The sequence below is a fragment of the Lates calcarifer genome, linkage group LG23 (genome assembly GCF_001640805.2).
Source record: "Lates calcarifer isolate ASB-BC8 linkage group LG23, TLL_Latcal_v3, whole genome shotgun sequence".
Classification (NCBI taxonomy): Eukaryota; Metazoa; Chordata; class Actinopteri; family Centropomidae; genus Lates; species Lates calcarifer.
In genome coordinates this window covers 11,467,457-11,491,076 of record NC_066855.1, presented here as the reverse complement: position 1 = coordinate 11,491,076, position 23,620 = coordinate 11,467,457, and the positions used below count along the sequence as shown (strand labels likewise).

Below are 23,620 nucleotides of genomic sequence, written 5' to 3'. Positions count from 1 at the left end.
TTTTACTCCTACTTTATATTTTAAAATACTGTTCTGCAGAGAAAACAACTGCCTGGATCACCACCATCAAAATTTTATCACTGCATTCTCATTCTGTGACACGCCTCAGGCTGTTTCAAATTAAAAGAGAACAATCAAGTACATGGTCAATCATAATTTATTCTTATGCTAAAATGTACAGCATTTTTAAGTGACTGACAAAAGGAGAAAAGTCATAAATACAAGAATGTCATTCTGTCTGATTTTTGTGCACATAGCCAGGTATTTCCCCCCTGTTCTTACCAGCAACTCTGTACAGGTACAAAGGCTACAAAAGAGCAATATAAACAAAAACACAAGTACAAGTTGCGTTTTACATGCAATCCATTAGCTTAGTTTGGTCTATTCACAGGCTCTATTCTTCTACACTTCGGTAAAATATAAATCCAACATTTTATAAAGATAGAAAACAAATCTACAGATGGAATGAAAACGTAGCTTTAAAGGCATTATGTAAAATATCAACTTTGGACTAAATTTATATTTTCTTTATTGTTATTCATCGTTATAATCATTTAGTTCTTTTAAATTCTGCCACACTTCTGGACATTTTGAAATGTTTTAGAATTTTCAGGGTACAAACACTGAGATATGCTTTGTTATTTTGACAGAAATCAGTCTGCTTTATTAAACAGAAAGCTGCCTCAAGGAGATCTGTTACAAAAGACTTCAGAATTATACATACATAGCAATAAAACCTCTCAAACCGAACAGAAAACAGGACTAAGTTTACATTTTTTTACATTATTAGAATTAACAAAATATAGTTTCATCTTTCTCCCTGTGGAGGGAAACCTAATAAAGGCCAGATATCTTTAAAATGGCTTGCTATTAAGCACAACACTTGTACAGTACTACTCAATGCACTGTCACTAACAGAGACTGAAGCATGCTAGTTGTCACTTTACAAAATAAGTACAATAATTTAAATATACAAAGGCATAAGTATAGTACAAACTAATTGTCAGCACTGTTAGACAGGTACACTGAACAGGTTCAAACAGCCACTAACTCCACTTGTAGCAGGCACATTAAATGGCTTCATTTGAGGCTGCTACACGACTGCAAGACCACTGATGAAATCTCTACCTCTGAGCTCTGAACCCGCCTGCTCTAAAGACACATCAGAGACACTAACACTAATTAAATAGATTTTCATCGTAATGATGTAAGGCTTCCCATCTGGAGGAACAAAAATACTTTTTAACATTAGCTTCAAAGTTTACTCATTGATGAAAATTTTTGCATTCTTTCCAAGTGCTGCTGCTGGTTTTTAAGTAATAAACAATAAGAAAAATACACCCAAAAAATAAAAAGAACACGAAGGCCAGATCAGTGCATCTTTAAACAGCAAAATGCACATGAGAAGAACCAGCTCAGTCCTGCGGAGAGTTACCGCCTGATGAAGGGCCCTTTCAGGGACTGCTTGGACATGCCCGTGTTCATGTAACCATGGTGACCAGCTGGAGTGTACACCATGTTGCCATGTGGTGGTGCCTGCATGGGCTGCTGGGGGTATGGCTGTGTTCCCATCATGCCCATCTGCATAGAGTACTGGGGTGACTGGTTCATATAGGCATGGTTGCCATGGTAGCCGCCGTTCATCATGGGCTGGCTCATGCTGTAGCCATTCATGGCGTTGAGGGAGGGCATGTTCATGGAGTTGACATTGTAGGCTGGCGCCGGCATGATGTTCACGCTCATGTTCATGCGTGGCATGGCGGCCAGCGTCCTGGATGGCGCCTGCATGGCCACAGTCTGTGGCGGTCGGGCGTACATCTGCTGCTGGTGGTGCGACAGCGGGGCTGACTTGGAGCGTGCAGGAGATGTGACTCTTGGAGGCCATTTGGGGCTGGATCCGCTGCGAGGGCGAGATGCCCATGTTGCGCTGCAGCATCATGGGCGGCGGGGAGCTGAGATTTGGGGGAGGGGTCATGGTGGCCTGCACCTGCGGGTTGGGGACTCGATGCGGGGTCTGGGACAAGGAGACCAGGCTGGAGTGCTGCGATGATAGAGATGGGGTGTTTGCATAAGATGTTATGGGGTGTGAGGCCGAGTGGTTGAAAGGCAGCGAGTGAGAGTGGTCTATGAACGTGTTGGTGAACTGCTGCAGTTTGGCCAGACTGAGGCCAGATGACTGGGAGTAGTGCCCGCTGCCATACTCCCCTTGGTGGTTGATCCTCTCGTAGAGGGCGAAGTTTGGGTTGCCAGACTCAGGAATGTCTGCCAGCTGCATGGTGGTGGTAAAATTGGTGGGTATGGCGCACTGTGCCATGGGCTGCTGCTGGCTGTGCTGAGTGTGTTGATTGTGAAGACTATGCTGAGGGTGCTGATTGTGCTGGCTGAGCTGATTGTGCTGCAGATGGTGATTGTGGTGGTGACTATGCTGGTTGTGGGGATTGTGTTGACTGTGCTGGCTTAGCTGATTGTGTGGACCGTGCTGATTGTGTTGGCTGTGCTGATTGTGTGGGCCGTGCCTGCTGTGGGAGTTGTGTTGACTGTGTTGGCTGTGCTGGCTGCGCTGGCTGTGTTGACTGTGCTGGCTGTGCTGGCTGTTGCTGGGAGGCCTCTCCACCACCACGCAGCCCTGCGGCGACTTGACGTTGCAATGCGGCGGCGAGCTCAGGCTGTTCTGCTGAATCATTCCGCAGCTGCTGGGGTTGACGGCGGCCATTTGCTGGCTCACGGCACAGCTGCTCTGGGCCAGGCCACTGGGGGGGATGCTGCCATAGGAGCAGCTGTTCTGGGAGGGGCCTGCCCCACAGATGCTGCCCCCCATGGTCGAGTCGTAGCTGCTGGGGTTCTCGTAGTTCTCCGTGGTGCTCTCGATGCTGCCTAGATCGCTGAAGCCACTGTCCACCACCTGCTGCGAGTGATCCGACACGGACGGCACATCCATCATGGGGCTTGTCTCCATGTTGTGGAGCGAGGGCACTGAGATGGCACTGTGGTCGGGGCTGATCTGAGTGTAGCCGCTCTCCAGGATGGAGACAGCCGGGCTGTTAACAGAGCGTACCGACTGGCTGGGATGGGACTGCGCAGAGGAGAGGGGACTGCTGTGGTCTGACTGGGGGCAGTCATCCAGTGAGGTGAGCTGGGGGCTCTGGGCCACATGGGCGTAGGTCTGCAGGCTCCTGCAGGGCTCCTGGCTCTCCACACAGTCTTGGAACACAGTCTCCTGCTCAGTCTCCTGCGTCAGGGATTGAACAGCTTGGGCTGTCTCTGAGTCAATCTCTGTGCAGATTGGGGGATCCTCCCTCAGCACGGGACTGAGTGTTTGCCTCTCTGCAGGCTGAGGAGGTGGGTGATCCGGACAAGGACTGGGCGTGCTCTCTTCCTCTGACTCAGAGTCGACAGGATTATCAGAGTCTACGGCTGCTACTGAAGCGACTGCTACTGCTTCAGGTGGTGGTGTTGCTACTGTTGTGTCTGTCACTGCCTCCTGGATGCTTTCTGCAGCGGTAGCTGGTTCCTCATCACTACATGGTACTGTAGAAACCTGCTGACTCAACTCAGAGTCGTTGTCTTCTTTTGGATCTAAAAAAGGAGGGGTGCATTCGGTTATTCCTTTTGAACTCTGTTCCAACTCTGCTTTGCTGCTCTCAGGTTCTGCTGTCTTGCTGTGACTGTCATCTTCATCATCTGCGTCCTGATCCTCTATGTGAGCTCTCTGCTCGTCCTCCTCCTCATCCTCTTCATTGTCATTCTCCAGTGATACAGCACCCTCTGCGCTGTGTTCCACATCTTTGGCTGGGAACTCCTGCTCGTGTTCGCTCTCTGGTTGGTCATCTTCAGGCAGCTCTGGGGAATCGCCTCTATCCTCGTGCCTGGGGGACATGCCGCCAGGAGAGGCAGCAGGTGAACACACAGGAGAGGCTACAGGTGATCCTTCAGGGGAGCTCGACTTCTGGGAGCCATGGTCAGCAGGACTCGGGGGCTCAGAGGGGAGCCTCTCTAGCGTTATATCTGGACTGGCCAAGCCTCTGCCTGTTTTGCTGCCCTCGTCTGCACTGACAATATCCTGGCCTGGTTCACCTTTCGCTTCTTCAGTCTGAATATGGTGCTGCTCCGCTTCCATGGGGGTTTCAGGGGGTGTGTAAAGGTTGAGCTTGAAGCCCATCTTTCGCTCATTCTTTAGCCTCCATTTAGGAGGGCCACGCTTCACTCCTTTGGGCCAGCCTTTCTTCCGTTTCACTGGACGGGGTCTGCCGGGTCTCTTAGAGAGGACATCAGCTCCTGCAGATCAAAAGTAACAATAAAAAATAGTTTACTGTTTTGCCAGAGAGACAGAACAACAGCTATAAAACATTTTTATAAGAAATAATGTAGCGCAATAATAGCGGCTACAATGTGGTATAATAATGGTGTTTTTATGACAGTCAGGATGCAAATACCTTCATTCCAGTGTTCAAGATTGTCTTTCTGTGCATTTTTCTCTAGCCTCGGGCGACCTCTCCGCCGTTTCATTGGTATAATCGGTTGCTTGTCCTCCCGTTCCTCCTCCTCCTCTTCCTCCTCCATCTTGCCCACTCTGCAGGTGCGCTCCAGCAGGGGCATAGGACGCTCATCCTCGGAGTTGTCGAAGGGCTCGTTCAGCACCTCTGTTGTTTCAGAGATGGTTTCTGTCGTTACGCTGCTGTTTATTCTCTTTCTCTTACGCCCTCTCTTCTTGAGCACAATGGTTCTCTGAAAACACAAATACGAGAGCGACCGATGAAAATGGAATAAAACCTCATCAAAGTAGTTTTTCAGACTGAAAACTGGGGCACTAGGTGGACGACCTCCACGAGGATATAGCAGAAATTCATTCAGGCTTTTGTGCTAAATGTAAAATGGTAAAACCTCACTGTGAGACAAAATGTTTGAGCAATGCAGCCTGGTGTGGAGAACCACAAATGAGACAGGCAGAGTAAGCAGAAACCACAGTCTATATTTTACATTCTCCAGTTGTTTCCCACTGGATTCAACCGCTCCTCTCCCCGAAGTCCTTCACAAGAAGAATGTGAAATCAATACTGTAACTAATGCACTAAGTAAACTCCAGCCACAGCCACTGTCATTCTTTTCTTGTTTCCATACGTTTTTTTTGCTGATAAGGTCTCCCTGACATCATGCAGCTGGCTGTAATATTATCTCCAGCACAAGGGGGCAGTGCCATATAGACAGAACAGATGTGAGAAGCACAGAGGAGGGCAGTAAATTAACCATGACCATTGACAATAGTACAAGGTTTAGCCTGCACAGTCTCGACACCAGCAGTGAAAACACAATCTATTATCTACAGCTGCAGGCACGCAGGGAGGCTCCAGATGACATGAGGAAGCCACTGAACCCTCCACTGAATTCATGAATATTTATCAAACCTCTCCATCTCACCAGAGTACACAACACAGTCCCTAATGAAGGAAAATATTTAATGATATACATTCAATTCCACTTCGTCCTAGAATGAAATTCCACATTATCAAGGAGATAATCCCACCAGGGGGGAAAAAAAAAAGCTGACATGGGGTGAAGCAAAGGAAGCATGATTCACATCCACAAACAACAAAAGTCACCTTTCTCTTGGCTGCGAGCATCGCATGGGCTTTTGTCAGGATGGGTGGTGAGCCATCAGAGCCGTCGGAGTCATCGTCGTCGTCATCAGCTTCGTCATCGCTAACTTCCTCTGACTGCTGCTGGATGCGCCTGGTCCAGGACGGTGCGGGCCGGCGTTCGTAGGTCCTGTAGGGAACCTTGCAGTGGACCTTTGTGAGAGGTTGCCTGCTACTGTGAGTCATCATGTAGCCCTCTCTTTCCTCCTTCTCCCAGCAACTGGCCTGCTCCTTCAGCCGCTCAGCCTGGTAATTAAACAGACAAGACGCATTATCTCTGAGAACGGCGCACGCACGGCTCCAGCATCTGAGCAATGAGGCTAATGGGAAAACAAGAGATTGGAATTAACATCATGACAAATGAATCACTGCAGGTTTCTCCTGATAATAAGAGCAGCGTACTGATTGGATGTCTGCCCGTCATGGAGGAAACATTTCCGTTAAGCAACCGTGGAAAGATTGCATTTCATGGAATATTCAGCACTATCAATTATGTAGTGAACTGATTTAGGGCAATTTTGCACAACATTAGATGCCTGCTGACAGAGAGAATGCCTTTCCCATTAATGCCCTCTATTTGAACTCCCTGGCAAATCAAACAAACATTCAATAACAGCATTGCAGGCATGTGTAACCAAATAACTAGCGCTTGCCGATTGAACAAGTAAACATACATCCATCTCTGCCTCCCTCTCCTCCTCAGACAGGACAGCGTTGAGACTCGTGGAAGGTGTCCAGCGCAGGGCGTCAGGGTCCACCTCATTCTGACGTGGGTTAGCCCTGAGCCTCTCCATGTGCCTCTGAATCAAACGCTCCCTCCTGATCAACACAATCCTACGTCACAATGAGAAAAGCCCATGAGTTCATGTCCACAAAAGAATGAGCCAGGTTAGACAGAAGGTAGACAGAAGGTGATGTGTGGTTAAATACGAGCACAAAGACGAGCTCTTTGGGACAGCAGGTGCTCCATGTCCTTGGGGGTGCTTAACCTGACTTACTTCTGTCAATATTCAGCGGCATTAATGGATACGCTGTTAAAAATACCCGCTGGCCTGGATAAGTCAGACAGCATACAGAAGCGGCAGCACAGGCTGAAGGAGACTGCGGCTCGGAAACTGACCTGCCATCCTGTCTGTCAATCATGCCGAGCTGCTGGAGAGTAGCAGCGATGTCGTGTGGACACATCCCAGTGGCCCTGCTTATTCCTTTAACACTGATGTGTTTATCTGGGTGCTTATAAAGGTACTCCAGTATGACACTTTTCCAATATGCCAGGTAGGATAAGCGACCCAGATCTGACAGCGGCTTCTCTGGGGAGCCGGCTTGTCCTTCTTGCCTGGTGAGAAGGTAACCTAAAAAGACACGATTCAAACAAAAACAAAATGCTTTAGTCAAGCTAGAGGCTGCTGCTGGGTTATTTCAGATTGAAAATCAATCCCTGCCCCCCCCTCCCCCGGCCCCCCTCCCTTATGGATTACATATTCATGCAAGGATGTGACACTGAACCCTGTTTAGGATTTCACCTTCAAATAGTATAAAGGGATGCAAGGCAATTGGTACTCTTCTCCTTCAACCTTTGTCAGAAGATATGATACATGCTGGCAAGGGCAACAAAGGAGGTTGAAAGAGGGGAGTAAAGAGGAAACAAAGCGACAGAGCGAAACAGAGAAGCAGCTGGATGTCATTGCTCACAAGAGACTGCACTTAGGAGAGATAACGAACAAGAAAAAAAACCTAATACTAATATGTATCTGTGTGTAATTAGTTTTATAGCAGCCCTGTCAAGGGTCATCCATTATGAGCGGCATGAAATTAATTAATGCCTTTTAATGTGCACCCACTACCGAGAACCAAACAAGCAAATCTAATCACCAAACAGTGAACACATAATATTCCAGTAATCATGACAATATTCATTACTAAAGCTAAGAAGAGGAGCTTGTGATAACAAACACTTAGTGATGAATATTCAAATAAATTAATTGAAAAAAGTAATATTTCATTCCATGTAGTTTTACAAGTATATTATCATTAATAAAACAAAACAAAAGAGCTATGCTGAGTCCTTTGAATTATGATTTGAAAGAGAACATTTTTCACACAGGCAACCACTAATGCTCTGCTCTCACAGCTACCTGAGACAAAGTGTTCCTCTAATACAGTCCAATATAACAGAAAATCTTAATCTAAACAACTTCCACCTCCAAAGCTACATTTTCCAATAAAGCCTTCAAAGAGCTCAGAACTCAGCTGTGTTCAATCTCCCTTAATCCCTGTCTTTGTTATCAGCACACTCTCAATATCACAGATCCTCTCGCATCTCTGTCTCAATGGCTCCCAAAGTGAACAGGAAATCAAATGCTCCATTACCGCCCGCCCTCCCCGCACTCACTCCTTTTTCCTTCTCTTCATCACACACACAAACTCGGCAGAGAGACAACTCTTGAAAATAATAAAATGCCTATAATGACAAAAAACTGCCTGCCTAAACACAGAAATCCACTCAAGGCAGCAACTGTTTTCATAAGTGTACCGCAAGGCTTTAAATATTGTATGTGTTGCATTTACTGGACTAAAACATAAAAGCAGCATCTACACCTCATCACAAGTCAAGGGGAGAGAATTTGGGGCATTTTCTATGAAAGAGCTCTTGAGGCAATGCGGAGGTGAAATACTACTGGTCATCAAATAATGTATGCAGCCAGAATGTTATGTTTCTCATTCCTAATCTTCTGTGATTGCCTAAGCACTGAACATGAATGCTCTTGATTAGACCACTTCAAAGCCTTAACCAAATAACAGCACCTTGCCACAAGCAACAAATTCACCCCTTAATCTGAAATTGTTTGTACAGTCCAATGAAAAAAAAAGAGGAGGGGAAAAAAAGAAAAAAAAAAAAAAAATCAGTCCAGCGGTCTAAAAAAGCATTAAGGAACTTACTGAAATCAATAAGGAACCTTCCAAATCCTTGCCTTTGGTACTGAGGCATGATCATTATGCAGGAGACATTGTACTTCTGCTGGCAAAGCTTTTCCTGAGGGAAGGAGAAACAGATCAAGTATGTCAGAGCTCTGCTGAAGCTGGCAATTTACTGCACCTGCCATTGTCCTTGTCTAAAACTGTGCACGTGCACATGCACGCCACACTCACAGGGTGATGAGCTTTTACTAAAACGTATGACTCTGCTCTGAATTATGGCTACAACAAATAATAACTTTCTTTTTGGCGGATAATCTGTCAGTTATTTTTTGTTTATTTGATTGGTTTGTTGTTTGCAAAATGTGAGGCAACAGTGCAAATGTGCATCGCAGTTTATTCAATTTAAAATGATGTAAAACAGACAAAAGCATCAAACCCTGACATTTGAGAGACTGGAATCAGTGCCTGTTTGGCTTTTTTGTATGACTAATCAGTTAGCTGACTTATCATTTAAGCACCGCTGTGAATAAAACTAAATATATGCCAGAAAGATGGACAGGTCTCTGTATCAGTATCACCATTCAAGAATTATGTGCGGTATTCCGTCATTTCCCATATAATCAGACTGTAATTCTTACCTTGGAGAAATAGCCCACAAGATGACAGCCTTTCTCATCATTCTTTGTAAGTATGTAGAAGAGGAAAGGCTCCACATCATAATACAAGGTCTTGTGATCCAGGAAAAGCTTGGCTAACAGGCAGAGGTTTTGGCAGAATAGTTTGCTGACATTTCCATCAACCTAAACACGGAATAAAAAGAGCAAGAGGACACTGTTCAAACAGTCCCCATTTTTTCCCTCCTCCCCCCCAAAACCCATTCAGTGGAATCTCATGCAGCATACAGTTATTGCTTTATTGCTGTAAAGGGAGGCTGACCTCAAATACAGAAAGGTCGTCCTTTCTGTAGATTTCATTGGCTGGCGGGTGGAACCAGCCACACTTCTTTGTGTGCCTCTGGAGAATGTTTTTGCTTCTCATGTACTTCAGACAGAACTCGCACAGATAAAGCTTTTGTAATCTGGTGAAGACAAAAGGGAGAGCTGTGGTTTGTACTTCAGCATAAGAGGTTTTTTAAAGGACATTGAAATAAAATGCAACTCCCGTAACAAAGAAACTGGCACTGATTGTCACGTAAAATCAACATTACCTTGAGTATTCAGGCGGATAAGGCGACGAGTACCAGGTTTGAATCTCATACTTCCCGAATTCAATAACGGCAGGGCATCGCACAGAGTCTATGTTCATCAGAGATCCGGTTCTCTGTGAAAAGATTTAACACAGGATAACAGATAAATTCAGTGACCCAGATAATTCACTGTTAGTCTCCCTCATCCATCCACGGAGTTGTACTCACTGTAAATTGTCAGATCAAGATTGCAGTTCTCAAGTGAAAATGAAAGGTACACTAAGTCTGACCAAAATCTATCACTAATGTTAACTTAAACACTGAGTAATATATAACCTAGCCTTCCCCAAACATCCGGGTTGACTTCTGATCCACTTTCAGTAGCTAGCTTTCAGTACTCAGTGCATTTTTTTAGAGGGTTATTTATCACTCTTCCTTAACATCTGAAATACTCTGTAGTGGAACAAGGGTTTAGTTTTGTTTAAGGAGAGAGTGGGAAAATTTTGTTTTCACATTACATTAAGAATGTGGTTTAATGGTTAGAGAATTAGTTTGAACTTGTACCATACAAACCACTTGACCTTTTAATATAATAACGTCCTTGTTTACCCCTATCTAAACATATCAAACTGCTCAGTTACTCTGAGAACTATCCAGCAGTCCATGTTAAACTGAAATGGCAGTGAAAATCAGGCCTGCCTGGTTAAGCCTAAAACTCCAGTTTATGTTGAGGAAGTTTAGCCCCCCTCCCCCAGTTTTCTTACCTGCGCTGCAAGTTCCTGGACGCGCGTAAACGTCTCAATGTCCTCCTCTGTGACGTGGTCTCTGGACATGGCTGCAAAGTCCGCTCGGGCCTCCTGCTTCACACGCAGCTCCCCGTTGTGGCCTGTTACAGGCACAATAACACAACATCAACACATCAGATAGTGCATCAGCACCGGCCTGTTTGAAGCAGCCGTGGCTGAACAATCTTATAAATGCATTCTATGCAAATGTGCTTATACTGTGAGTACTGCTGCTGAGCCTGTTTGAGGCCATGTCTCTGAGGAATTTCATAATGTATCATCTTTGCATGTTTATATGAAAATCCCTGATGTAATGAAGTGAAACTAAATCACTCTAATTGCGTAACCGCTTTCATGTGCTTAGTCATCCACCAAGACAGTTTCCCATGAATTAAGAAGCAGATGCAGTGAAGGGAGCGAGTGTCGACATGAAAAGCAACTGATGTTGGAAAGCAGGCAGTAATTTTATGAAAAGACATCAACACTATGACTTAACCACCAAAACAAAAACCCATTACAAGTGGAAGTGATGTGTCATTAACATATTTATAGAAATGTGCTGCTGGGGTAAGTAGTGTTTGTGCAGTACATTGTTTAGAACTGCTTGAAATATATAGCCATTCGTTTTTCCTACGTGTTGTTTTTTTTTAAAGAATGTGACTTCACTCCTGAAGACAGTGAAATGTGAGGGTTACTGCACTTCTAGCTATAATCATCATGTCAGCTCTGAGTCAACTTGGGTGGGTGAATCACTGGGTTGTATGTGTCTAATGACCGCTGGAAGTGAGGTTGAGTGGAGACAGTGATTTCAAGAGTGAGGGTGGGATGAGGAAGAGCGCTGATGTGACTACAGCCTCTACTAGGTAGTGATCACAATGTGTGCACTACTGCAGAGGGTCAGGAACAGAGCAAGGAGCAACATGAGGGAGTTAGTGGGCCATGCACTATGACAAAAGCCAACGGGCGAGAGGATGGAAGCCACGTAAACTCCGCAGCCAAGTCAAAACGCAACGAAACTGGGTTAAGAAACTAAAAGAATTCAAATTAGGCAGAAGATTAGTAGTCTGTTAGAATGTTAAGGGTGTCTTCTCAAAGAAAAGATTAGCTCTAGTCTGGAAAAAAAATAACTGCGAGTGTTAAGCTTTAAAAAAATAAAGAAGAAGCTTAAAGGTGTGGAGACGCAGGTCTTGGCTGGAGTTTTGAGCCTTGCTTACCATGATTATTCTCAGGCTTAATTCTTCCGTCTGTCAAGTCTCCCTTTCCTGGTGAGGGGGCTCCCTTCTGAGGGCTCACTTTATACCTCAGCCTGCCTAGTGTCCTGTGCTTTTTAAGGAAGGGGTTACGTTTGAAACGACTGACCATCTTAAATGGGTGTCCTCTGGGTCGGCCTGGCCCAGCAGATGTGGAGTGTAACCTATTTTTATTTAACTCATTCTTTCCAAGGCGCTGGGGCCCCGTTTTGGACGCATGGGGTGAATCCTGCTTATGATGCATGCGCTTAGGCGGCGCATAGCAAGGTAGTCTCTTTTTCCGCGACTGTCCCTGAGTAGTATAATTGTGAGAAAGTCCGTCAAATAGTCCCTTAAGTTGGCTGCTATTGCAGAGACTACTCAGGGAAGGAACACTAGACTGGCTGGAAGAGCTCTGAGGTGAGTTAGCAGAGGTGGAGCTGCTGGACACCTGCGAGGGGGGGCTAAGTCCCGGCAACGTGGGAGCGGGAGGAAGTGCAGAGGATGAGGGGGTTATCTTTTGAGTGGCGTCAGCAGCAAAGGCAAACGGCTCTGGTGGCTTGGACAGTTTGGGCGGACCCTTGTCTCTAGAGCTTAACTGTTTGGCGGGCGACTCTACGGCTACAGCTCGCGAGCGACGGCCCACGGGGGAAGGGGTAAAGAATTTGGAAAGCCCATCGATAAGCCCTTTGGTTTTCTTGTTAACGGTGAGTGTAGCTGGGGTGGAGGTGGGCGTGAGGGGGAGAGTGGTGGTGGGGGTGGAAGTGGTGAATTGGGTGGCGTCGACCGCACAACAGGGGTCTGCAACAGCCAATCTGTCTCTGGCGTCCTTCACAGATGCAGCATGACCAGATGAAGGTGTGGAACAGACGGTAATCTTTTGACCCCTACCAGGTGACCCCCTTCCTCCAAGTGCTACCACGCAGCCGTCACCACTGGTTACAGAGCTGTGAAGACAAGAGCAACAAAGTGTGTTGTAGAATTTACTCAAGTGCTGTTCCTGAGAATAATGTTGAGGTAATATTTCCATTTTATACTTTATACTTCTACATTTTGCTGATAATACTTTTGTTGTTGTTTAACTTTTGTTGAGTACCGGACTTATTATGGACTTGTAAAGCAGTATTTTAACTTTGTGGTATTGCTTGTATTCAAGTTAAGTATCTGAGCACATCTTCGACCTGCACAGTAAACCACAAGTTATTCTTTATTTCTGCATGAGGAAAAAAGTTTGTTTTTTTTGGGAGCAATCGACGCATTCTGCATCCAAAACAACTCTGTGAAGTAGAGTTGTGCTGAAGTCAATAAACACCAATTAATTGGTATTTCAGTGTTTCTTGTGTTTACTTATTATTTGCATCTCTGCAAAGGATAATTCCAGTTTCTTATTCTGATTTTCTGTTATGATAACACAGATCTGGAGAAACACAACAATGGTAGGTCTGAGCTGAACCACAAAATCAGCCTGTAAATTATGATGAATGACAGTTTGGGCAATAATTTTACTGTTATGCTAACCTGCGGGTTTGTTTTGTAAATTGTGATTCTGGCCCCATTGAACTTCTTTTCAGCGATGGTGCCGTGTTCCCAGATCTTAGCAATTAACTTGGTGAGTACCATGGTATTGATTTCAACAAGATTCTCTGTTTCACTGACTTTTGCACACTTACATTCTTTGTTTGAGCTTATTTCTGGGCCTTCCGATTGGCTTTGCATATCGACGTTTGATCTGATCGGCTTTCTTGTGCAGCAGTTTCTTCCCATTCTCCTTCGGCCTGCACACTTGGCAGATCCAGGTTCCTGGAGAGTGTCCAAACACAGAGAGTACCGTTTGGGTGGGTTCATCAATTCAGAGGACATACAGTACATTCATTTGTAACATCTCCTTTAATACTGAGAACTGGCGAGAATCCCATCCAGCTCACAATAGCAATCAATTACTCAGCACAAAGCGAAAATCCATAAGAAAAACATTGGGTCAATTCTCTGTCCAGAGAAATAGACTTCATGTCAGCTTGTTGAGCAAAGCTATGTGACTTGTATGAATTGCCTGCCAAATGTCCTACTACAGTACGTGCACCATCATTACAAGCCTCGCTGTAGGGTCAGTACTGTAATCCAGAGATAGCAAATCTCCCCAGGGATGCTGGAATAATTTGATATGCATGCAAAGCTCCTAATAAGCCACCGCTGCCTCTCTGTGTGCTGAGTGACAGCCCCAAACGGCCGTCTGTGAAGAAAAGGCTTTGAATTGACAGCAGAGAGGGAAACAGAGAAGCCAGACAGTGTAAACACCTCACCTTTTGGCATTCTTGAAAGCGGCGGGTCGCAGCATTCCATGTGAAAGCCCCGATCACATGAATCGCAGAATAGCATCTCATCCTGAAAGGGAACGGCAGGCGTGTGTAAGGGATGTCCCTGTTGCATACATGTAACACCCTCCTGTCATTTAAAGTCTTTTGGAAAAATAAGCCCAATTGTGCACAAGAGAGGCTTTACAAATCTGAGGGAAAACCAACAAATCCTCAGGGATGCACAAAATGGGATCTACCTCCAAGCCAACAACACAGAAAATGGTGTGTGTTAAGATGTATGCGACATTATACTTACAGCATTTTTCCCCTGTATTCGACAGGAGCTGCAGGTTTTGCATTCAATACACTGCCACCGTAATCTCTTCACATTTGAGGTTAATTCAGGGGAAAACTTCAGACATGATGGATGCCCTTCAGAAGCAATCAAAAATGCATTTTAGCATGACACATTTTTACCAGCACTGGCTGTGTCACAGAGCTGGAAACAAGGCTTTCCATTTATTCACACAGCAAGGTTAAATATTAACATATTACATCATCAAAAACAATGGTGGGCTTGTATGTCCGCAACACTTTTTCCCCCCTGCCACAAGTCGTGTCTAAAAACAGTATGATCAAACATCTGAGCCGCTAATTACAGATAATTTGATCTTAATGAGGCAGAAACAGTAGCAGCACTCATTCTAATGGAAGCCGATCCATGAAAGTCATGTAAAAGCTTGCCTTCTCTCTCACCCTGCTCCCTCTCATGGTTGTAAAACAGCTGTTTTACAGTGAGAGCACAATTTGTGTACACTACGAGTGGTTAATGAAAACCACCTCGACGCTACTTAGTCAAATTTGAGCTATAAAAATGTCACCAGGAGAACAATTCCTTACGGCATTTAAAATAATTGTTCAAACATAAATGACTCCTTGGCAGAGGTAATTTTATGGGGGGTTAGCAGTTTTGTCTGGAACAAAAGAACAGTAAAGGAAATGCCACCAATCTGCAGAGGGAAAAGGGCTGATCTTTGATCTACCGGTGCCTGGTGAGCGCTATAAGAAGAGTCTGAATTGAGTGAAAATGATTTCAGATTCTAATGGCCACTTATGGAGCATCTGCCCTTCTTGAGCCCACTGAGGGTTGTGAGCAATTTGGATCCCTTCAGCCACTCAATTTGAACATTGTTCTTCCAATAAATCCCTTAAAGGGAAGTGAAAAATGTGGAGCAAGAATGTGACATCTGCTTCACTGATGTTGAGAACTGATGCTCCCAGTGTTGGGTGATGTAATGATATACCATACACTGTGAGACTTTGCTATAATCTTTTTACTAAAGTAGCTTTAATATATGTGGTTGTATTATGTGATTTTACACAGTGCAGCTAATCAATGATCAGAACTGCTTAATATATTTATATTGAATTTGTAGGATGTGTGCATCAATGTGATTACATACTATGATTTTTGAGGTGTTCCAGGCAAAAAACAGACATTTTCAACAAAGTTATATAAATATTGACTGAATTTCCAGAGAATTCCCAATATCATACTATTACACTAAAGCAATAAAATAATAACCATGATATAATATGATAGATATGTTGATATAAAATCCACCCCTACCTGCTACTATTCTAGAATTAACATTCCTCATTAGGACTGGGCAATAATTGCACATTATTCTCATCTTTTATAGCTCAACAGTGATATAATAATAATTACTTGTTATATATTTACAAAATGTAAATGCAAATTAACACTGCAACTGAAGGTAAAAACCAGCAACACTAGCAAGCATTTGGTCTCAAAAGTTTTAAAATTTTACATGGAAGTTTGCATATATATGAATATTATGATATATATAGATGTCAATTAATCAATCTCCTAAACATTGTGATGATTTTAACTGCATAGCCCACCCCTAGTCCTCATATGTATTTATACTACTGCTTTTGAGCTGTGCTTAAGTACTAAGAGTCCAGAGTATAGTATGTTATGGCTAGTGAGAACATCCAATAACAGAAGTGTTACACAAGGCAACTTACCACTGCTCCCACAGTCTGCACAGGACAGCAGCTCTTCTGGCCGCTTGTCCCGATTTGACTCTTTCGTTCCAAGACAGAAACTGCATATTGGGATGGGGTCAACCCGGAGCTGGGTGGGAACACAAACAGAGACAAACTGTTTAAGAAACAGAAACGGGCACAGGCTGTGTTTGTTTTCGGACATTTTATCTTGTCAGGATTTTTGAGATCACGGTAGACATATTGCTGGTTAAGGCGAGAAGATAAAAACCCAGTGTGTGGATTTAATGAAACAGCCACAAAAATATGAACTGGAAGCATAAGCTCAGAGAATGAAAAAAGACTTGAGTTCTCACAGACTAGAAATGAATAATAAATGAATCTCATCCTCAGAGATATGCTGTGTTTGAGATCCACCTCCTTTATCCATTACATCTGAATGGGTAAGTGATCTTAGTAATCATAGTTTAAGGGCTTAATCCAATTCTTAAAGCTTGCACTCCAGTCTGAAAGGATTAACCAGCATGTAATCAAATTACCTCAATAATAAAACATGCTCTCATTGTTACTGCCATGATCCACTGTAAATGTTGCAAGTCTCAGAACAAACACTCATTTAAGGGCTTACGGAAAAGTTCAGAAGCAGTAAAATATGAGCTCAAGGTTTAAGAGGATTTCCTCATTGATCACTCAGAATGAAGAGAGGCTGACTTCGCAGAGGAAACTAGGAAAGTCTTAGTGTCATCTCTTCATGCAGCAGCTAGTCAAAACCTAACCAAAACCATGGCCAGACTACACTCAGACTGACGTATTATGGCTTTCATAAGGTGTCCCTTTTAATATTAGATCATATACACAAGCCTCAGGAGGCGCATCAAACAAGCCACTGCCTCCTTTTCCTGCTCGAGAGGAATGTCTTAACGGAAAATAACACTCACAGGGTGTGACCATAAATAACCCACCTCATCATCAGTTTACACACTAAGGCCTCGTCAATTGACTGGAGCTTTGAAGGGCACTCTGGGGATGCCCATAATTAGTTCCTGGTTTCTATGACGCAGATCATCCTGACCTCAACCAAATTTGCGACCTCCAGATTTTGTTTTTCTTTTTTTTTTGGTCCATCAACAAAACAAAAGACAGGGACATCCTTTCAACCCATCACAGCATTCAAATGAACCCCAGGCGGAAATGATGCAGCAAGGATACGGTGTGAATTTGGTCATTGTTCCTAGCTGTTGTATCAATTAGTTGTTACAGTAAGGGGGGAGCATTTTACTGCCACATCAATGATTACTCTATTTTCCAACCTGCCAGGTCAATATTTGAAAGCGGCCACTAGCAGCCACCAGTAGCTGACTGATACTCACACAAAAAACACCAAAATGCTACTTGTGTGATGATGCTACACCTCTAGGATATCACACCGTGGCTCAGATGTAATCAGTGATTTTCATACTCTCTAATGTTACAGAAGAAAAATGAAATACATTTAACCTCAGATATAAGTTAATCAGGTCTGCAACTGCAAAAACTGAATTGAACACTACTCTAATGCTCATAACCAGGGCTGTAACAATTAGATGATTGGCAAAACGTCAACAGCTAGCAATTTTGAGAATTGATTAAGAGTTTAGGTCATTTAATCAAGCTGAAAGGCCAAACAATCTCTGGTTTCAGATTCTTGAATGTAATGATTTCTCTCCTTTATATCACTGTAAATCTTTGGATTTGAATCTGAAGGCGAAACCATAGGCTCTTGGAACTCATTATCAGCATCTTTCATTGCTTTATGGCATTTATTACGCTAATCAAAAACCTTATTCAATAATGAAAATAATCACTAGTTGCAGTACTACATGCAGTATAATCCCAATGTTTTGTTAAGTGGACTGAACAAAGTCTGTCAATTAAAGGCTCATCAAAGTTCAAATCACATTGCCTCTGAGCAGAGACAGAGAAATATTAGCATTTGTCCTTGATCACAAGCCATTCTTCTTTATCACTGCTAAAAAATGCAGCCAAAGGCATCTGAAAACAAGGTCTTCAGTGTTGTGATTACTTACTTCTTGTTTATGTACAAAAAGTACATTTGTGTCATTTTTATTATGCAGCCCGGAGAGGCAAACTGTAATCAGTGAGTAAACATTGTTCATGTCAGTCTTAAAACTCTGACTTTGGGTTAACAAAATCATAAACATGATCTCTACAAGAGAATTATAAGTGAGGAAAATTCATGCAAAGAGCTCGAGATGAATAAGACATCAGTGCTAATGTGCAGCCTGTGCATATTGCTGATGAAATGCTCAGAGCTGATAGGCAAGTGAAAGTCTTCACTTCATAACATAGTCTCCACTGACTGAGCTATGAAGTCTAATCCAGGAACTGGAGAATTAATTTCCATCAGGAATATTCTCAGGGCCTGGTGATTAAAACCAATAGCAATTTGCAATCTGCACAGCAGAAAAAATGTGAAAATAGAGAAACAAACACAGCTGAAGAGATGCTGATGATTTACTTGGGGATTCTAAATTAAGTACATTACAGGAAATTATGCTGCTTCAAAAGAGCAGGCTGTCCTGAGTGAGGGGGTGGGGTCCTATTAGAACACTGCTGGTAGAGAGAGAGAGAGAGAGAGAGAGAGCTCAAGTGGTTGCATAACACAGCAGGAAAAAAAACTCTCATTCCTTGCCTTTGTTCCTGCCAGAGTCTCTTCAGAATCTAATAAACTCTAAACCAAGACTGCTCTTTTTTACCTCAAAGTATCTCTGATTCTCAACACACGCACATACTCGCTGTGCTTCAACAACTGAACAGGCAGAGATGTCTCGTCCTTTGAAGTGCATGGTGAACCTGGACTGGGCTAGGTGATGTCATTAGGCCGAGAGCAATAGGTTGAAATGTTCCAAATGGAAAACAGCAGGCCCTCCTCAGCTATGAGAACCATCGCAGGACACTGTGTCTCTAAACAGTTCTCAGTTTCACTTTTGGCCTGACCACAGACACTGTCACAGTTGTGGCTGCAGTATCAAGGTGTCGCTTCCTGATTATTCACTGTGAAACTAGTGGGGAGCAGGGTGACATCTCTACAGCCGAATGCTGCTCACCACTTTAGCTGCATAACTTGTGCATAAACTATTAGACCACAAAGAGCCTTCACACAACAAACTATCAAGATGACTGTACCCTGCACTTTGGGGACGCACTAACGAAAACTATTTTCCATGACACACTCTCATGTGCTTGACAGTGTCTTTTGAAATTGCAAAGCAAGTACAAAAATGCTGTAATTTTACACTCATTTATCTGCAGTATGCTTCACAGTTAAGCACAAGTAATAAGAGACACACTCTCTGTAAACTAAAAACCACCCCTGAGGTGCCAAAGCAGCGGAAACAATGCAACGTGGAAGTTTGTTTATATGGTTTTATTTCCTCTCTGGGGCATCTCAGTTAGCACAGAGGTCATAACAGCTGCATGTAGTCTGAGAATATTCTGTCCTACCACACATGCTTCAGCTCCCATTTCTCAGTCCGGTTTTCTGAAGACTAGATTATGCTCATGCCTTTGCAAATCACCAATAAACTATCTCAGTTCTGTTCACTAATGTCTTGCAACTCATAAGACAGCCAGCCACATCCTTTAAGGTCATTAGGCTAGAGTTACATAACCTGTGGGAAGTCTACAGCAGACTGCCCACCACACACTGTCAGCATGACTTTCTGATTATCCAAGCTCTCTTATTATGGAGACCAAAAGAAACACAGCCCCAAAGGGACACACTCTAGATGGCGTTGCTTCTGACCTGCCAAGCTAGAGTCCCACAGATTAAGACCACAGTTGTAAAAGTCCTATCAAGAAAATACCTCTTGGTGATGGCCTTATGTCTTCATAATTCCTCCTTGGTGGTGATATCAAGGAAATGCCACTGTTTAAGTTCCAAAAAAGTCCTTAGTTCACATTAAACAAAGCCATAGGACATATTAAGGGGTGGTATGAAAGTTTAAATCAGCATTACATTAATAACCAGTCCATTTTGACAGGAATTGTACAACTGTGGTCATTGGTTTGTCTCCCTTTGGGGTGAAAGCATCATAAGACACAGTAAAGGTCAGAGTGACATGGGAATCAGCATGAGGTGAAGGAGTGAAAATGCAGAGGCCAAGGTGCTGTGTACCTGGTCTCGCTCATGGGGGAGGAGAGTCACCGATGACAGGACCAAGGGGGAAGTACTTGGACACCTGGAGCCCCTTCCATCCGCACTGCCATGGCTGAGCTTGTACCGTGGGCCATTTTTTAACAACCTGCCGTTGTTGACTGACCTCTTGGCCGCCAGCCTTAACCTCTGCCGGAAAGCAGGGTTATCAACAATGATTGACAGGTCATCCTGGTTCCTCAGATACCTCTCAATGTTTTTCAGTGAGGAGCCATGGGTATCATCCAGGCCCTCAATGGCCCTCTTAAGTATTTTATTCCAATCAATATGGCGCAAATCACTTGAATTCCATATAGATTCCTTCGATGGCACAGACACGTTTGCAGGCGGGATTGATCCAACTCTCCCGGGATTTCCTGGGTCCTTATAGGAGGCGCTCCCTTTATTTGTAACCTTGAGAATAGAGCCATCATGAACACTTAATTCCAACTGCTCAAGGACGGTCTTCTTGTCCAGTCCATGCGATGTGGCCACCGCATGACATATTCTCTCCTCTGAGGGCCTCTGCTTTTGCCTTTTAATTTTCTGTATTGCTTCGAGAATCCACTCCGTGTACAGAGGGTTTGCAAGTTTTACCATGGTTGAACAATTAGAAACACAAAAATGTGATCCATACAGATTCCCCCTTTCTGCTGCTGAACACTGGGTACATCCACATCCTTAATAAGGTCAAAAAGTTATGTTCCACGCCAGCATCCACATATTTCTTCTCAATCCTGGGTATCTGACATTGAACTTGAGGAAAAGTTGGCACTAGTAAATTCCACAATGGTAGTTACCAGCTGACCTGGAGTTTGGTTAATTCAATCCCAGATTAAATCTAAAAGAAGGAAGAGAAAAACAAATTGGGTAAATACATTTTTAAGTGTTGGTTATGTCTTCTTATTCACATTCTATAAACTAGGTTACAGCATACTTTGTATAAAGGCTAAGGCAGAGGAATGCAGGACTTTTAAGATGTGCTAAAACATGAGAAACAGATGGATAAAAACAGATGCAGGAGCTGTCATGGCTGCTAAAGAAATTAGACTTAATCCATACTCTGACAGTTTAATCCACACACCAAACCAGATGTCCATTTCAAAAGAGACTATTTTGCAAAAGTAATAAGTTTTCACAGTGTGTCAGGTAGCTAGAAACTTCTACCCCTTTCTGGAAAAGTATAAACAGTCTCCTCGACACAAAAATATTTTCGGTTTCAGATTCCTTCCCGACATAAAGTTAACATTTATTTCTGTGGCACGCAATTTCCAAGATGTCACCGCAACATTTCTTAGTCTAAACCACGGAAACAGACTAAAAACGCAAAAAAGAAAAAAAAGGAGGAGATCGTACGTAAAGTTTAACCGTTAGTTGTCGGCACGCGACTTTCTGACAGCTCGACGTCCGCAACGACAAACTGATCAGCGCGAGGCTTAATGACAGATCTATAATCAATGCTCACTTTCCTGACAGCTGCGGTTATTAAACCTTAAGAGGCACGTCTGCAAAGCACCGCCGTGCCGTTTAGCGAAAGGAAGAAACCGGTAATAACTACGTTACAAACCTAGAGTTGTGTTCCGCTGAGTTGAGCAGATAAATGACAGTGTTGCCAGCATTACTGATGTCACCTAAACAGTCGCCATTTTGTTACAATGTTGTAGTTTACATGAATCCGACATGACGCTGATTACAATCCAATGGAGTCTCATTAAACCTTACCTACACTAATGTGCCCTCCCTAGCAACTTCAATATTGGCTGTAAAGACAAGATCCGATTTCTGGTTTGATAAAGCACATGTCAATCTTTATGTATGAGCTCACTCTAAGAGGCACGGCACTGGCTGTATGATCTGTCACTTCACTCAATTGACCCGCCTCTTAAGGTGCCTTCAGTGATGAATTGATATCATTTACCACCAACACACATAATATCTGAACTTACAGCTCCAACCGCACCGACAGGATATTATTAACTTATAAATACACTATAACGAGCATAAACTGGCTGAGTGGTGATTAAATTAGATAAATATTTAACCTCATTTGGAAGGGTTTAACACCGGGCCACCTTTACTTAGATTCCTCCTTGAAACAGTTGGTTACACTTGAAAGTGATTTGGATCATTTTAGACTTTAATTGGCTGTTTGTTAAATCTATCATTTGTTTGCATAAAAACCTGCAACGGCTGTAGCGCCGATTTAAAGTGGAACACATTTCATTTTTATAGAAAAATAAATATACCAGGTAGCATATTCAAAGACTCCTGCAGGCTAAATGTGTCTCAGCTATCGCCTTTCCTCGTCTTTATCTCCCTCCCTTTTCATTATTTTCCCCGAGAGGAGCCGTAATTCTCCCCATGTTTAACATTTAAACTATGTGACGTTAAATTGAGGGCGATAAATAAATGTTCCGTCAAGCTAGAAAAGTAGGTTTTTCTGCTCGCTCCGCGTCTGCCAGCGGAATTATTAACGTCCTGCTTTGCGCTGTGCGATGATGGCATGACCTCTTTATCACCATTAACTATCAAATATCTCCAATGAGAGAAAATAGAGAGCCCTGGAGGGGAAAAAAGATGTTCAGGGGGGAATACAAGTTAACACGACTGCTGGGAGAGTAGCTCCTTCATCACTGCTTCTCAATTATGTATCGCTAGTTTCTTTAGCTCCCATTTCTCAGCTTCAGCTCCGCTCTCGTTTTCCATATTATATTAGGAAATGATACACAGCCTCCTTGGATTTTCACACCGTTTTTTTGTTAGATGTTAACACAAACCGAGCTACCTATTTTAATATTCTTCCGCCGCCGCCGAGGGGCGAGAAGGCAACAACAAATTAACGCCAAGTTTCATGCAAGGATGAACATATAACTAGTATGAAAGAAGAAGAGAAAAAAGGAGGGCACAGGCTACCGTAAATATTTGCTGGTAGTTTACCTCTTCAAGTTTTTCCCCCCCTCGGATACTCCTCTTCATTATCGGGGAAACGTCGAAGGATAAATGTGCAGCGACATATCCAAGCGATTTCGTGGGATTTGATCTCTTGAAACGAAGGCTGAAAAGCTTGCGCCGAGACATGGAGAGGACCTGATAACAACTAATTGAAAGGTTAATCTACATAGCAGCCTGTGACAAAGTGGTACCCTCCCCCTTCTTCTTCTTCCACTGTAGACATCCCTACTTCAGTGTAGTGGAGCGGACCGTCGCCCCTTTAGTGCGCTCCTACAATGATATTGTCAATTTCACTTTTTCCCCCCTCCATCAACATGTCCAGTGATGAGCCAAGAGGAACATTTTTACGCTTCATGTTCCTGGTGGATTAGTCTCGGCAGGCTACATTACATTTTTA

General features: G+C 43.6%; 1 protein-coding gene across 1 annotated transcript; it reads right to left on the bottom strand.

Moving 5' to 3' along the window:
* Window positions 1-139: 139 nt before the first annotated feature.
* Window positions 140-22,012, bottom strand: kat6b (K(lysine) acetyltransferase 6B). Its single transcript, XM_018703300.2, is given in 18 exon segments — window positions 140-1,860; window positions 1,862-4,275; window positions 4,434-4,725; window positions 5,597-5,878; window positions 6,307-6,466; window positions 6,753-6,984; window positions 8,573-8,666; window positions 9,190-9,351; window positions 9,488-9,629; window positions 9,759-9,871; window positions 10,502-10,623; window positions 11,737-12,698; window positions 13,422-13,551; window positions 14,052-14,133; window positions 14,362-14,477; window positions 16,098-16,206; window positions 20,254-21,112; window positions 21,839-22,012. Coding segments are annotated over 17 exon segments (6,459 nt in total). The 5' UTR covers window positions 20,872-21,112; window positions 21,839-22,012; the 3' UTR covers window positions 140-1,431.
* Between the last annotated feature and the right edge of the window lie 1,608 nt (window positions 22,013-23,620).